A 15,830-nucleotide genomic window follows, 5' to 3' on the forward strand; every position below is an offset into this window, starting at 1 on the left:
TGCCTAGTGATTCTTTATTGAGTATTCTGGGTGGGCCAGGGACCTGGGGGCTGTGTCTCTCATGGGAGGTACTGTGGGACCTGAGCCCACATAGTCCCCTTCCGGGAGGTGCCCCTTGGAGAGGAGAAGGACGTCTGGGGCTCCCGTGTGCCTCGCCTCTGTGGCCAGGCCATGTGGCGAGGTCTGTGTGCTCCGGGTCTCCCATCCCCACCCCTCTGGGAGGATGGGCCTCCAGGTCACATCTTGCTCCGAGGGCAGTGCTTCAGGGCCTCCTGCAGGGCGTGGATGACACGGTCCACATTCTCCCGGGTGGCATTGCAGCCCAGCAGGCCGATGCGAAGCACCTGTTGTAGGGGCGGGACGTGCAGATGTCAGGCAGGCCCTGAACCAGGTCCTCCAGCGGGGACGCCCCTGTCCCAGTCACACAATGAGCCCCTGGCCCTCTGGCCATGCAGAGCTCAGGAGGAGCAGCCAGGATGGTGGTCAGTTAATGAGCACTCAGGATTGCCTGCTTGGAGGGCACAGCTGGACCCAGGCCCGGGGCCTCTAGCCTGGTTGGTCCACCCGCAGCAGAAGAAGGCCATTCTGGGTGGGATTGGGAGTGCTGCACCCCATGACATCACTGAGCTGGGGTGAAAGGGGGCAGGAGCTGTCCCTCTGCCTGGATTCCCCCTAGGGACCCCATGACTGCCAGCCTCAGCTGGGGCCTGGTGTGCACTGTGCTCCATGTGGGGGGTGGGGAAGGCAGCTTCTGTGGCAGGTGGCAAGCAGCCGCTGTCGCCTTACCTTCCCCAGTGAGGGCCCAAGGCCGCCCGTGATCTCGATGTCAAAATGGTCCATGACATAGTTGACGATGTCTCTCCAATTATAGCCAGCGGGTGCAGCCACCGTGGTGACAGTGGGCAGCCGGATGGCCTGCAGGATATGCCTGACTCAGCCACCTTCCCCACGACATGTGGCCAGCACCAGTGGATCTGGCCAAGCCAGCCCTTGTCTCAGGGTCTGGAGGGGCCGGGCAGAGATGGGGATGGGCAGGGAGTGGGGGAGCAGGAGCCCGAGGACAGTGAGGTCACCACCTCCCCAGCAGCCCGAGCACGCTGGGTGTGTCCGTGTGTCTGTTCCCTCCGACAGGTCACGACCTCCCTGGGGCTAAGGAGCTTCAATTTCTTAAGAAGCCTGGGCTGACTGGCTGGTGACCCTACCCACCCCACCCCCGCCTCGGGACTGCCAGGGCTCTGGAGGCCGAGGGGCGTGTTCTGGCTCAGAGATCACCCACAACTACTTCAAGCAGGGAGGCTCTCGGGGAGAGTGGGGGCGTCAAAGTGTTCTAAAATCCAGAGGTCAGGGAGCTGTGGCTGTGACAGTGACTGCCTGGGTGACCACAGGATGCTGTGTCCATTCAGCAGGGACTGGGCAGAAGCTCTCCCCTCCCCCCCACACCCCCTGCCCTTCGCCCTCTGCCCTCTGCCCTCCGCCCTCCTTACTGGATCCTTCACGAAGAGCTGCAGACCCAGTCTCTGCAGGCGCTCGTGTAGGTATGCAGTGACCTCCCGGTGCTGCCGCCAGCTGCTCTCCAGGCCCTGGGAGGGCAGAGGGTACCCAGTGGGTAGGGCCGGGGAGGGTGGGGGGGACACGTCCCTCGGTGGTGAGAGTGGAAGAAACTGGCTGTCATCCATGACTGGGGGGTGGGAGGGCAGCTTCAGACCATAGGGGGCTCCTGGGCCCCTCGCTTGGCCTGGACTCCGATCCCCATTGAGACCCCCTGAGTCCCCAGTCTGGTGGCCTGGTTCTGCCCCAGTGACCAGACCTGGAGCCACCTCAGGGGTGGACATAGTCTGGGTCTGGGGGACTTGGGAGGGGCCTGGCCAGTGGACGGACCTTGCAGCTCCTGGACAATGTGAGGTGGGAGCCCCTTGCTGTGGGTGTGGAAGTGGCCATGGGGCAGGAAGGGGCTTCCAAGCTCCCCACTGTATCCTGTCTTCCCAGCACATGGACCCCCACAATCCCTAGTCCATCTCAGCCATACACCCCCGAGCCCTTGGCTAGCCTGGGTGTAGGGACAACCCAGCTTCCAGAACACCTCAACTTCTCCTCGCCCAGCCCCGGGGTGCAGCTCTATGAGCAGACCCAGAAGGGCAGACCTCGGCATGAGGCCCGCCACAGCTCCAGTGCTCATTCCCGCTCCTGGGCTGGTGGCAGGCCGTGGCCCCTGGGAGATATTGGATGAGAAAGGCCTTTGTGCTGGGGGCAGTGTCTTCTGTCCTGTGTCCTGCAGAGCCAATACGCCCGGGGCCATGAGAGTGTGGTCGTGGCACTGGACAAAGTCACCACCCACCCCCACCCCTCCACCCCCAGTCACACATGCCTGTCCCTGCTCTGCCCCTGCCCCACCCCAGGAGCTGGCAGTGGCTCTAGGACAGCGCCAAGCCTGCTGGAGTCAGTCCCTCTGACACTCAGGACCAGCAGCCAACTCCAGTCCCTCAAAGCCCCTCACGCTCAGCTGGGCCCTCATGGAGCACCTCACTAAGCAGCCCAGGGGGCAAACGATCGTCCCTACCTGCCCCGTCACTGCGTCTGACCCCAGGGCTCTGTCCTCCTCGGCCCCCTCTGCTCGCAGCCAGCCCTCCCGCCCCTCTCCCAGGGCTCCTTCTTGGAGCCCGACCTGTCCAGCTCAGAGCCACTGTCCTGCGAAGCTCTTCTCTCTGCTTCACCATACACTCAACCCTTGCTTCTCCGCAGGAAGCCCTCCCATCTGTTTCCTCAGAAGGGCTTGGGGGTCCAGAGAAGGGGCCTCCCTGGGGCAGCCAGCCTCATCACAGTGGCTCCTGGAAGCTGCTGCCCCAAGGTCCCGCCCCTGCCCCTGCTCCACACTGCTCTCTGCCCCGTGCCCCCCTCACCTGTTCTGCGATGAGGGCCAGGCTCTCTCTCAGGCTGAACAGGCTGATGACTGGGGTGGTGTGATGGTATCTGGAAGATAGGACGGTGCTTGGTCCCCTGTCACTGGGCGGGGGACAAGTCAGGCTCTCTGACAATGGGCCCAGCCCGCTTCCCAGGGGGCTGCTGTCCAGTTCTGGGCATGACAGACTCCGAGCTAGAGTAACAGCTGGGTCTGGGAAGAGCAAGGCTCAGAGCAAGGACCCTGGCCAGATCGCCTAGGACTGGCTCCCCCTCCACCTGGCCTTTCTTAGCCCCAGTGGCCCCAGGGGCACAGTTCCTGGTGCCCCTCAGCCCCACATGTGTCATAAGGGATCTTGGGTTGTAGCCAAAGTCTCTTCACAAGGAGCCCTCAGCTCAGCTCCTCTTTTTGAGAGGTGGGTAAACTGAGACACAGAAATGGGAAGATGTGGCTGGGCCAGGTCCAAAGGGCCCAGAGGTGCACAGGGACTCTGAGAGGAGAGGGCCTGGTGGAAGGTGAGCCCCCAGGCCCAGCGGCATCACTGGCCTGACCCTGGTGAATTCTGGGGCTCCAGCTGGGGTCTGGGTTTAGAGGCGGGTGTGAACAACTGGTGAGAGGCTGGGTGGTGAGGGGCCACCAGAAATGCGCCCTGCCGCGGTCCTCACATCCTGGGTTGGTCATCACAGCCCCAGATGTTGGCAAGCCACTTCATGTCCAGGTAGAAGGAGACAGGCTTCGTCTTCCGACTGTAGATCTTATTTCTGGGAAGGAAGGACCAGCCTGAGTGCATGCCTGTCTGGATGGAGCGCTGGGAGCAGTCCTGTCAGACTCTCCTATTTTGCAGAAGTGAGCCAGAGGTGCAGGGCCCCCCCAGGACCCCTGTGGTTGTGCTCTGGCCCAGGGGGACTCTGTGCCTCCCCAGACTCTGCACCTTCCTGGGCCAGGCACAGCTGGGGACTTCAGCTCTCAGGCCCTCTGGTAATGCAGCAGGCCTCAAAGCCTTAAATACATCAATTATCCAAATAGGTGTGAACAGATGGGCCTCTAGCTGAGCTCTGAGCCCTGCTCTCGGACCCAGCCACCTCCGTGGTCCTCCCACAGGCAGCTCAGTCTTCCCACACCCATGTGCAACCCTTGACCACATCTAAGATAGTCTCTGAGCTGGTAAATGGTCGAGGGCTGCCTACGGTAATCATCTTCTGGGGCCAATCCCCTGTCCCTGACCGACCTGGCTCAGGGTCTGGACACTGGGGACGTGGGAGACACTGGGGCTGTCGGACAAAGCGGGTCCATGCCCACCCCATGAAGCATCAGCTCCTGGATGCTGAGCTGGGGGTGGGGGGGCACAGGGCATGGCCACGGAGCTCCCAGTCCTTGGCTTGAAACTGGGGAGCTTCTAGAACGCCGGGCCCTGCATCCTCACACACCATGATGAGAATCTTCTGAGGCTACTAGGCTCATTCCTGTGATCCTCACTGTGCCCCGGCTACCCACTGCCCTGTGAGCTCAGAGCTTCATTGCACCTGTCCAGGGCGTGCACCTGTCCCAGCTGGGCAGGGAGCAGCGGTGTGTCTGAGCATGGCCCAAGGAAGCCCTCCCTCCCTTGTTCTGATCTTCCCTCCTCAGGGGCCAACGGCCTCACTTCTCATCCAGCCCCAGGTGGGAGGTCCCGGGGTCACTCACTTGGCTTTTTCACTGAAGGAGAGGAGCGAAGTCCCTGGAGGCGAGTTCAGGACCTTCTGGGAGCCTGAGTACAGGACGTCAATGCCTGTGGAGAGGAGGGGCGCGTGCTCCTGGGGGGTCGAGCTCCACCCAGGGCGGGCTCATTGCAGGTGCCGTCTGAAGCAAGGTGGACGGTCTTGTCGGACTCAGCCCTTGACCTCTGCGACCCGACGCTGTGTCCAGGGAGATGGAGTTAAATTTTAGGCCGCCTGTTGACAGTGGACTGGGTAGAGGAGAAGCCCACGCAGGTGGCGTCAGGGGTGAATGGGCATGTGGGGGTGGCCAAGGGGATGGGGAAACAGGTTTTCTTGCTCCATCTCAAAGTAAGAGCCTTCTGACTTCTGCGAAAACCGAATTTGATGTGAGAATCTGTGAGTCTGAGCATCGCGTGGCCTGGCAGGGACAACTGAGGACTGATGTGGGCTACTGGCTCACATGGACAGCCAGCACTGTCTATGGTTTACTCCTGAAAGTGCAATGCTGGAAAGAACCCAAAGGTCTGCCACCTGGAGAGGGGGAGCTGTGGTACGTTCAGGGAGTCAGAGGACACTGACGGACAGACATGCCAAAAGACATGACTAAAGCTCACCGGCCTGAAACTGAGGTCCGCAGCCTCCGCTGAGGACGGGCTGGAGGGTTAGGGCAGAAGTACGGAGCGTGTCCTGGGTTCACCCCGGCTTCTCTGGGGACCTGGGCTGGAGCCTCCTCTCTCCTACGGTGGGCTGTCCGGCCTGGGGGGCACAGTGTGGGCATCCCGGACAGCCCTGCCTCCTGCACTGCGTCCCCAGGGCCCCCTTCCTGAGCCCTTCCTTGCAGAGCAGCGATCTGAGGGTCAGCCCAGAAATCTCGCCCTCGCCTGCCTGGAGCTCCCTGATGGAGACGGTTCTGGGGGAAGTGTGGCTGGCCAAGCTGGGCGGGTGGCCGAAGACAGGCACCACCCATGTGGATCAGGACTTTCCTCTGGGGGGAAATGCTGGGCCTAGAAGACTTCTCTGCACATGACGCACTGGTGGGGTGCCGGCCGATGGGGAAACTGAGGCCCAGCCTGGCTGACAGGCACCCTGGCACTTCTCCCACGCACACCCGAGGGGCTCTGAGCACCTCTCCAGATGCTGGAGGGGCTTCTCCCTCCCACTTGCTCCCCACATCGGGGCCTGACAGCCCAGCGGAAACAATGGGGTGTTGATTAGCTGGTGGAGGGGGAGAAGATGAAGTTTCCCTGGGGCCCTAACCCACAGTGTGGGCTGACTACGAGCTTGCGGGCACAGAGGGGCTTGCAGGCTCTGGGACCCCAGCAGCAGTGGTACAGGTACGTGGCTTACCTTGCTGGTCCATGTAGATGGGGGCCCCACCCAGGGATGCCACTGAGTCGACCAGGAGCAGGCAGTTGTACCTGGGCGTGCAAGGCAGCAGAGTGAAGCCCGGGACATTTCGGACTCTCTGGGGTTTTGGGAGGGGCCTCGAAGACCCCCAGAAGGCCAGCAAGAAAGCTCAGCAGCCTTTGGCCTCCTCCAGGGTACACCCTCCTGGATTGCCAGACCCCCAGGACCAGCTCTGTGTGGGAACCAGGGTGAGCGAGCAGAGGGGTGGAGCAGGTGTCCATGAGGGGACCCCGGGGAGTGTGGCGGGCCCGGCTGGCCTGCACATAGGACCCCCCACTCAGGTGTGTTTGAGGGCCACCCCACTGAACTGTGGTCCTGCCAGACCGCTGGGGCTCTGAGTGGGGCCGGGGGACCAGAGCACACGAGGCTGGGCTTTCCTTCTGCCAGGGAAGGACACCCAGGGAGGACAGGGTTCAGAAACAGCTGAAAGCTTTTACTCTCCTCCATTTCCATGTTTTCTCAGGAACTTAAAAAAAAAAAAATTGGCATGAGGCCGCCTGGCCAGCTCAGTCGGTGGAGCATGCAACTCTTGACCTTGGGATCATGAGTTTGAGCCCCACGTTGGGCGCAGAGGGAACAGGTGGATGTCCTGGGGGGTGATAGCCCAATCTTGGTTTACTAGACAAGACCCCAGGGTATAGGTTGTCCTGGCTGGGGTGGTACCAGGTAGCCCCCTCTCCCCCAGGGTGCACAGCAGCCCTGCCAGGGCAATCCTGTCTGGCTGAGTAGAGCTTCTCTTCTTGCACCCTGTGGTCAACTCTCTGGGATGGGCCTGCCGGTCCCACCTGATGACACCCTAGGTCCTGCCCATCCCAAGCAGGGGTGGGGAGGCTGCAGGAAGGTAGTGGAGGTAGGAGGTGCTCTGGGGCCCTCGGATCTCAGGACAAGGTTGGGGCAGGCCCAGAAGCTCCTGGGACCCAGGGAGCAGAGGCAGTCTCAAGCCCTTCCCAGCCACGGGGACTGGCTAGCAGAGGGCACACCTGGCCTGGAGCACCTGGGTCCTCCTCTCTGGTGGGCAGAGGACCCCCGAGGGGCCTTATGCCCTGTGACAGAGGCTGGAGAGGGTGTAGAAGATCAGAATGGGATCTGGGTCTTGTCTGCTGCCTCCCAGACTGGAGGGACCTGCCAGCGGCCCCAGCCCCAGCGGACTCCCACACGCTTGGCTCTGCCCCCAGCGCCGTGGACAGGCTTACCTGTGGCAGAGCTCCCCATAACCGTCGAGGGGCTGCAGCACGCCGCTGGATGACTCCCCCTGGGTCAGAAACAGCAGCACTGGCTTGTGCCGGGCCAGGCCCTGCGAGGGACAGAGGTGACTGTCATGGGCAGAGCCAGCAGGCTTGGACTCCCTCTGGGCCCAGAAAGATTTTTGCTGGGGACAGCATGTCAGAATCCACCCCCCACACTCTCCTTTCCTCCCCATGGACGGTAGAGATCTGGGAATCGCCAGCAAGCCTCGTCCCCTATCTGTGTCCCTCCCTGCGCTGAGCCAGAGCCTGGGCTCTGGGGAGATGGGCTTGTCCAGGAAGACAAGGACTTTCTTCCAGAGACCAAGGAAGAATGGCACCAGTCTCCCACCTCGTCCTGTTGAGGCTGCTGGGAGGTCCGCTGAGTCCCCAGGGTCTTAGCTGGTTGGGATGGACCTTTCCTGAAGGGATGTCCTGAGCATCAGGGCATGTCCTGCCCGCCATATCCTGCCTTCAGCCCACAGGACCAGGATCCTGACTCAGTTTCCCTGCCAGGCAGAACCATCCCTATCCCTTTCCACTGGCTCCCAAGTACTGGAGTGCTCCTCCTGTCCTGGTCCCCCGGTGCTGGGAAGAGCTGAGGGTCTGCCACCAGCCCTGGTGTCCTAGCCCTGAGCCCCCTTTGTGGGCTGGCCCCTCTCCTCCCTGGGGCCCCACCTCTTCCAGCTCCTGCAGTGTGTAGTGGCCTCCAGGGTCCTTGATCATTGGGTGCACTCGGGCTCCTGGGGGAGGGCAAGGGCAGAGTGAGTGGCGAGTGCCCAGCCCCCCAGTATTGGAGACAGGGTCTGTGCTGAGGCAGCAGGCCCTGTGTGTGCAGGAACCCACCCACCCCAGCCCAAAGAAGAAGCCAGAGGGAAGTGGAAGGTGGGTGTGAGCGTGTGGGGCCAGCTGTACTGCCTCTTCCTGGGGTGAGCCTCCCCAAGCCCAGCCAGGCTCCTCACCCAGGAAGCAAGCAGGCATTTGCACAGGCCCGGGGACCCCGTGCCTTCCCAGCAACATTTGGGGACCGAATGGAGGAGGAATGGGTAAGTGGGGGCTCTGGGAAGGCAGGCCCCTGCTCCCTCTCTCGGACCCTTGCAACCCCCACAATGCCCCCCCACACATAGCCAACCCCCAGAGAGCCATAGGTGGGCAGGAGGAGGTCCCAGGACCCCCAACCCCATGGGGGATCCCAAGGCCGAGGTGCGGGCTGTGGGCAGAGCCTCTGGAGCACGGTGCTGAGCCCACTAGGGCCCGGCCTCTGCCCCTTGACACCTCCCTCTGAAAGCCAGTGTGTACACTCAGGGGACCAGGTGAAAGGTGGGGACCCCTTGGGCCACTGGGGGTTGTCCATTAATGAGGACCGAGTGCAGCCATGTGTGGAGCTGACCATGCAGGAGCTGCGAGATGCTTCCCAACACCGAGGTCAATCATTAAACCCACGGCACACTCCTGCTTTTGATTCTTGTCTCTCCAGAACATTGTACTTGGGAGATGAAAACCTTGTCCGCGCTGCTCCAGAAACAGGGTTGTTTCCAAGATATTGGTACTGGGAGGGGATTTCAGCCTCTGGCACCTTGTCCTGTCACAGGGTGGAGGTAATGCCTGGGAGCCCGGGAGAGCTGCAGGGGCTCTCAGATTTGTGCTGAAATCCATAGCTTCCCCCAGCGCTGTCTCCCCGCGGGCTCCGGAAACCGCTGTCCTCAAGCTCTGGGAGCCTGGGAGGTGGGAGTCTCTCAAGCACTCCGATGCCGGCCAGGAGAAGGCAGCCGCTGGCCCGCTGGGAGGTGGAGGCATGAGGGGGATGGGCACGCCTGGGGAGGGGCCACGATGGCTCAGTGGGGTGGGTGGGCTGGGTCTGCCAGCTTCACCTGGGAGGCAGGCTGGAGGTCGTGGGGAAGGGGGAGGCAAGGACCCACACCGCACCCTGTGCCCCACATGTTACCAATGCGCTCCCCGATGTCCGCAGCCCGCTGCCCCCAGATGCCGTTGGCCCCGACCAGGAAGGAGTCCCCCGGCTCCAGGAGGTTGAAGAGGGCAGCCTCCAGGGCACAGTGCCCTGAGCCGCTGATGGCCAGCGTGAGGGGGTTCTTGGTCTGGAACACGTACTGGATGCCCTGCTTGATCTCGTCCATTATCTGGGGACAGAGGGGACGTGGGTCAGGCCCTCCTCCCCTCCCTCGCCCAGCTGAGGAGGAGGCTTAGGGACTGGCCGCTGCCCCCTGCTCGGCCTACCTGGAACATCTCCTTGTGCATGTGTCCGATCATCTGCAGCCCCCCAGCCGCCAGCACGCGCGGGGCCAAGTTTGAAGGGCCAGGCCCCAGTAGAAGCCGGTTGGGGATGGACAGGGGCTTGAGCAGGGCCTTCGGTGGGGGCACCAGCAGCTGGTGGGAGGCCATGGTGCGCACCCGGCCTGCTGCCTGGGGCCCCAGTGCCGCAGTGGCCCTGGCCAGTGCTCGGAACATGTCCCAGGGCACCTCGAGCTGGTGTCTGGAGGCGAGGCCAGTCGATGGGCTCCCACTAGAGCTTTGGACTTTCGTTGTTTGCCGTGGTGACCTGACCCGTTATCGACGTCTTTCCCGCATGTCAGGGCCTGACAGGCGGGGTGTTGAACCCTTGCTAGGGAGGAGGAGCCTCCGGAGTCCAGTCAATGAGAAACAGAGCTTGGCGCATTGTCCTCTGCCCTCCCCGCCCCCTCCCCAGCTCCTCTCAGCTGTCAGGTGCCCAGCCCCAGCCATATGTATCCTGCCGGGCTCAGGGGACCCCAAAGGTTTTTTTAAAGGACCAGTGAGCAGCTATTTCTGGCTTGGCAGAGCTCCTCGGTCCTGCTGTGGTAGTGCAAAAGTGACGACAATGGGGTTGCTGAGTGCCAATAAAACTTTATTTATAAGACCAAAAGGTGGGCTCAATTTGGCCCAGGGGCCATAGTTTGCCGAGCTAAGGGAAAGGCTCAGTTTAGAAAATACGTATGCCCTGTGCATATAGGCGCGTGCGTACACACACACACACACACACACACACACACACACACTGGGACATGTTCCTTCCTCATCCTTCTAGAAATAAGTATTCCCTGTGCCTCTTCTTTCCCAAGGGCCCTGAGGTTTGGTGTTCAATCCCGTAACCAAGGGCACGCTTGCTTACAGAGCTGTCTCCAATTTGTTAAGCTGACAGGTGGGGAGAATAAATGCAGGTCACGAAGCAGGAAAAGGGGCTAGACCCAGCCAAGCCAGGGACATGGGCACAGAGAAGCTGCTCCTGTCCTGGAAAGGAGGAGAAGACCGTCTTGCCAGCAGCCAGGAGAAGGAGGCGCCCAACTGGCTATTCACTGCGCAGCACCTGCTTACATTCTTGGGGGGCCTGGCTGGAGCAGGGACGGGACTTCCTGCATTTAGGGCCCCAACCCCGTGGCCTTAGTAACCAGGGGAGCATCAGGGCTTCCTGCAGCATTCTTCATGGTCACCAAGGAGGCAGCACCCTCCCCCTGGGCCTGGCATGGGACCTTCCCACATGACAGCTCAATCCCCAGCTCAGCAAAATCCCTTCATTCAGCTCTTGTTGCTGGGTCTGGGTTTGTCTGGCAGCGTAGGGGTGCAGGGACCGGAAGAGCCTTAGCCGGGCTGGACGGGCATGGTCTGGGCCCCTGGGGACCTCCACAGCCTTGCGGAAGTGGTGGTGCTCTGTCCATCTGATGGCTGAAGAAACAGGCGGAGGGAATGGGCCCCACAGGCTACGCAGAGGGCAGCCCAGCTTAGCCCCAGGGCCCAGCCCCGGCCCCAGGGAAGATGCAGTTCTAGCTGGCCAAGGGCATGCACACCATGACCGTTAGCCTCAACTGCCCCAGCATAACAAGGCCTAGTGGGAGCTCCCTCCTTCCTCCTCCCCTCCTCTTCCTCTTCTCCCTCTTCCTTCCCTCCTTCCTCCTCCCCTCCCTCCCTCCTCCAACCTCCCTCTTTTCCTCCCTCCCTACCTCCCCTCCTTCCCTCCTTCCAGAGCCCTTGCTTTGGACCAGGACCAGGACTCTGCCAGCTGCTCCCACTGATGCGGTGTCAACAAGAAGAAAACCAGAAGCCTAACAGGTGAGGGAGGAGGGTGGGCCAGAGGAGTCCCAGGTCTGCATGGCCTCCAGGTTGCTGAGAGCCTGGAAGGAAGGAGAAGCTCATGGGGGCTGCCAGGGGGAGGTCAAGGGGGAGTGGGAGGCACGGGAGCTGGGCCTGGAGAATGGAGAAGTGGGCCCATGCCAGGGCCCGGAGTACAGGAAGTACCCAGAGGAATCCACAGGGGCCAGGGAACAAAGCGGGGCAATTTCCCCACCTAGAGACCCATGTGTGGGGCACCTGGGCAGAGCTCCCCTAAGGGAGCTGGCGGACTTGAGTCCTGCCCCCACCATGGCCTGTGGGGCCTGGTGCTGGTCTGGGGACATCTGTGTGACCCCGGGCCTCTGGAGTCACAGTGTGGAGTCAGCCAGGCCCAGCCCTTGGTGAACCCTTCCTCCAACCAGAGCTGATCACCATGGGCACTTCCTGCCTGTGAGAAACCAGGGCCCAACTCTCCCCAAGGACCAGCCCCCTCACTCAGCTGCCAACCCGGCTCCTTGTCTAGAGCCCCATGGGCCCTGGGCTGCTTCCTTCAGTGACAACCTTCCCAGCTGGGGGGCTGCACCCCACCCCCCAGGCACACGGACCCTTCACTCCAGGCTAACAAGTGCATCTGTGCCTTTGCATGTGCTGTTCCCTTTGCCTTTAATGCTTGTCCCTTTCTTCAGCTTGGCTTGCTCTCCTCTCAGGGCTATGGCCAAGCCTCCTGTCTAGAAAGTCCTCTCAACTGTGTGGAGCTCCTTGGATGCCCTTCCATCATGTCACATGCCACATGGGTCATGCTGTTTATGGTCTGCCCTCCGCCCCTCAGGGCAGGACCCACTCCAGGCAGCACCACATGTGCGGCACGGCACATGGGAGGGCGGGAGAAGCTGGGGCCCAGGGTTGGATGTCCAGTTCTGGCAGGTGGGTGTGCGTGTGCCGCCCAGGGAAGCCAGGGAGGGGTGTGGGCCTTGTTCCCAAACAGGAAGATGCCCTGTGTTCACATACCAGGGAGGAGGCTGTTGCAATCCTGAGAGGCGTTTCCTCAGGCTAAGAGCCGATTGGGAGCCGAGGAAGCCTTCGAGGACAGCCAGCGGAGGGGCAGGTATCCGACCTCTGTCTCTGGAGTCCCAGAGATAAAGGCCACCTGGGCAGGTGGGCCAGTCAGGTTTAAGCCTGGATACTAAGGACAGTGGCAGTCCCTGCTCCCCGGGGGTGGGTGTCCCATGCTTCCTGTGCATCCACCAGGGCTCTGGGTGGGGCATGAAGTCCTCCGCCTTGCTCCTGGGCCAGCTCCCTGCAGACTCAAGGGGGTCTTCCTTCTCCATTCAGCTGTGGGCCCCTCAACCACCACCTGCCATGATACAGTTGGTTTTTTAAATTTAACTCCTGGTTTTCCATAACTGATGTGAAAAGGACAAATGACTGCTTTGCCCATGGGGCTGACACCTGCCGAACCCCAGTGCAGTGTCAGGAAGGCAGGGTATGGGCTGTCTGTCCCCTTGGTGCTCCAGCAAACGATGAGCTCGTCTGTGGGTGGCACAGGTCCATTGCCCCTCTGCCAACAGCCCGCTCCTGCCGGGTATCCAGGGGTGCTCTGTTTTAAATCTACAACTAGAGCCAAGCTGTTGTGGAAAGGCCAAGAGAGGGCCTCATACTCCCCTTTCCACCGACAGCCTGCCTTGTTCCAGATCAGTGGGGGAGGGAGGGATTGGCCAGGAACCTGCCATCTCAGTCTGCCTGGCCTGCCTGGTGCCATGCAGCTCCGGCTCAGGGTGTCCAGGCCACAAGCAAGTAGCAGGGTGGGGTCTCTGCCCTATGGGTGTTGTGTAGAACCTATCCCACTGAGGGGTCCCTGAAGAGCATGGTGTCCCTGGATAAGTGCTTAGTGGCCATGGGAAAACGTTCCTGACATCATCTGTCATCATCAGTGCCCCTGCTGCCTGCTGAGCTGCCCCTGGGGGCTCAGGGAGTCCTGGGGTGTGGGATACAAGGGTCTGCATGTGAAATGCCTGGCCCCAGGCAAGCAGCAGCTCGGAGCACACCCCAGGGCAGCTGTCACACCACTGGGTGCTGACCGTGGCCTTTGGTTGCCGCTGCTTCTGTCCTACGCAGCCCCGTGGGCCAGGCATTGAGCAGGCAGCGGGGAGGCTGGCCCCTGGCCACACCGTAGGACCCATGGCTGCTCTGTCACCATGGAGTGCATGCTGGATGAGACTGAACGGTTCCACCGACAGTGACTCTGCGTCCCTGGGCCACCCAAGATGCCTGCTCAGTGCATCTCGGGCCTCGTGGGGGCTCTGCCCCTTCCCATCCGGGGCTCCCCGGGAAGCTGTTTTTTCATCATGTGACAGTTATGGCAAAGCAGGGAGGATGCGGGCTGGCATCTGTCCTAGCCCGGAACCTGGGCCTGCCTGTGATGTGGGGGCTGTGGCCAGACTGCGTCCAAGGGCCTCCTCATGCCCCCCCAAACTCTCACGTCCCAGCCCCTCCCTGTGGGGCAGCTGCAAGACCGGCTTGGCTGGATTTACCAACAACAGAAACATTTAAGGAGTTTCATATTTCACGCCTGAGAGATGTTGTTCGCTGGCATTTGGATTTAAATACTGCTTTTAACAGAAGAGCAACCTGGGCCAGGATTACCCAAGTGCCCCACCCCCTCACACCTCAAAACCTGGGAGAGCAGCGTTTTGCATCCCCACAGAGAAAAGGCGAGAGCTGGCTCAGGCCGGCTTTCACGTACGTACGTGGAGCAAGCAGGCCCAGGCATCCTGGAGCCCGAACTGGATGGGTCCCTCACAAGCCTTAATTCCAAAATCCAGCTGGAGGATTGTCGAAACCCTGCACACGAGATTTTCTGGAAAAGTCTGATGGAACTCTGGCACCTAGATGCGCATGCCTGCCCCGCCCCCCAGCTCCCACAGTACGGACATCAGCCCCCTCTGGCCATTCTCCTGCAAGCAGCAGGTGGCATCCTAAATGTGTGGTGAAGTGAGGGTGCCACCCTCGGGCGTCCCCAGGTCTCAAGACTCCTCCTGAGGGATGGGGACCTGGCTCCTCATCCCCTCTGCCGAGAGTTCGTCCAGCTGGTCCTCACGGAGGTGGTGAACTCAGGCCCCAGGGAGGGGACGCTGGCCCAGGCTTCATAGTGGGACCGGCCGGATCAGCTGAACACACACGCATTACATCGGGGAGTTCCTAAGGCCTGGGAGTTCCTCGGGGGTCTTGTGGGCACCTGCTGAACTGTAGGCAGGTCTGCAGAGCATACACACAGCCCTCGCCGGCCTCCTCTTCCTTCAGGACCTGCTGCCTGGTGCCTGGCCCCGAGGCAGGCATCTCTTCCACAGCTTCTCCTGGCTCCTGCCCTTCCCACACCCCAAGGGTTTGACACTTCAGCTCAGCAAACATACAGAAGGGGAAGGGATCCTTGGCTATATCTCTTGTGTCCGGGCCTGGCTGGCAGAGGCTGGGGCACCCCCGACCCAGGCTGCTTCTTAGAAACACAGCCCAGCGCTTATGGGAAGAGGCTCCGACGGACCCCTCACAGCTGTGAGGACTGGCCCCCTGGCTCTGAACTTTCATCCTGTTCCCACAGCCCTTCTACATCTGGCACTCAATGAGAACTTCATGAACACCCATTCCCCTGAACTCGGTCATTTTCTAGAAGGAGACTGCGTGTGGACGATGTTGGAGGAGCTGAATGGACAGATTCTTCTTGGGCCTGGGCCCTGGTCCTGATCCAGGCTCGGACGCCCTCAGAGCTCTGTCTCCCTCAGAGCCTCAGGGCTCTGTCTGTGGTGGGGGGTGTGGGCCCTCGCCCTCCCCTGCAGCTCTGCAGATGATCGCCCTGAACCCCTTATCTGGATGCTCCCCAAACCCAGTGGGCCCTGCTGTTCTGGGGAAATGAATCCCATGCGTTCCTGAGATATACTTTTACAGATGAGTTTAAGATAAATGTCTTTATGCACACACTGTAAATAATTTTGAAAAGGAACAAAATAAACTTAAATTAAATGCCTAGAAACCCTCTATTTACACGAGGCCATTTCATAACAGGAGGAGGTCACTTTCTTGTGCCCATTTTGCCAGATGTTTGCCCGGGTCATGGCAATCACTTGGTGTAGACTGGTGTTTGAGCAGAGTCAGTGCCATTCTTGGGTCCCTGACAGAAGGACACAACAGGCCAGAGCCACAGGTTATCACTGCTCTTCTAAGTGCCCCCAGACACTCGGAGTTTGCCCTCCGTTCCAATTCCTTTTTTTAAAGATTTAATTTTTTTAAAGTCCCTCTACATCCAACATGGGTTCGAACTCATAACACTGAGATCAAGAGTCGAATGCTCTACTGACGGAGCCAGCCAGGCGCCCCTCAAAGTGTTTGAGCTTTGACATACAGCAAGCTATGGCCTCCTTCATCCGCTTGGCCTGGGAGCAGATGTGTTTGGTTTAGCCGCAGCTTCAATAGAGTATTTTCCACGGTGTTTCTACAGCAGATTTCTTTTCATCGGCTTTGCCTGACATTGGGAGC

The 15,830-nt window shown here is 60.9% G+C and overlaps 1 protein-coding gene and 1 long non-coding RNA gene across 2 annotated transcripts; one reads left to right on the forward strand and one right to left on the reverse strand.

The window, feature by feature from the left end:
* Positions 1 to 9,823, reverse strand: AGXT (alanine--glyoxylate aminotransferase). Its single transcript, XM_082689963.1, has 11 exons — positions 9,459 to 9,823; positions 9,169 to 9,361; positions 7,902 to 7,966; positions 7,194 to 7,294; positions 5,941 to 6,011; positions 4,580 to 4,664; positions 3,562 to 3,657; positions 2,898 to 2,967; positions 1,485 to 1,580; positions 787 to 915; positions 1 to 344 (listed from the first exon to the last, which is right to left on the reverse strand). Exons 1-11 carry the CDS (start codon positions 9,687 to 9,689, stop codon positions 237 to 239), a joined length of 1,245 nt encoding a protein of 414 aa, XP_082546089.1. The 5' UTR covers positions 9,690 to 9,823; the 3' UTR covers positions 1 to 236.
* A 504-nt stretch (positions 9,824 to 10,327) lies between these two features.
* On the forward strand, positions 10,328 to 15,296 carry LOC309843493. The gene is made up of 3 exons (XR_014300167.1): positions 10,328 to 10,398; positions 11,218 to 11,303; positions 13,419 to 15,296. It is a non-coding gene; the product is annotated as an uncharacterized lncRNA (long non-coding RNA).
* Positions 15,297 to 15,830: the final 534 nt, after the last annotated feature.

Source organism: Mustela nivalis, assembly GCF_964662115.1.
Source record: "Mustela nivalis genome assembly, chromosome: 11".
NCBI classification, from domain to species: domain Eukaryota; kingdom Metazoa; phylum Chordata; class Mammalia; order Carnivora; family Mustelidae; genus Mustela; species Mustela nivalis.

What these genes read in the sequence shown, in the direction of transcription:
- AGXT (XM_082689963.1), bottom strand. Translation starts at nt 9,689, where the DNA reads ATGTTCCGAGCACTGGCCAGGGCCACTGCGGCACTGGGGCCCCAGGCA. An exon ending in TGCACAAGGAGATGTTCCAG is followed by an intron (nt 9,362 to 9,458) that starts GTAGGCCGAGCA and finishes CTCTGTCCCCAG; the next exon opens with ATAATGGACGAGATCAAGCA. An exon ending in TTGGGCCCTCACTGGGGAAG is followed by an intron (nt 345 to 786) that starts GTAAGGCGACAG and finishes CCCCTACAACAG; the next exon opens with GTGCTTCGCATCGGCCTGCT.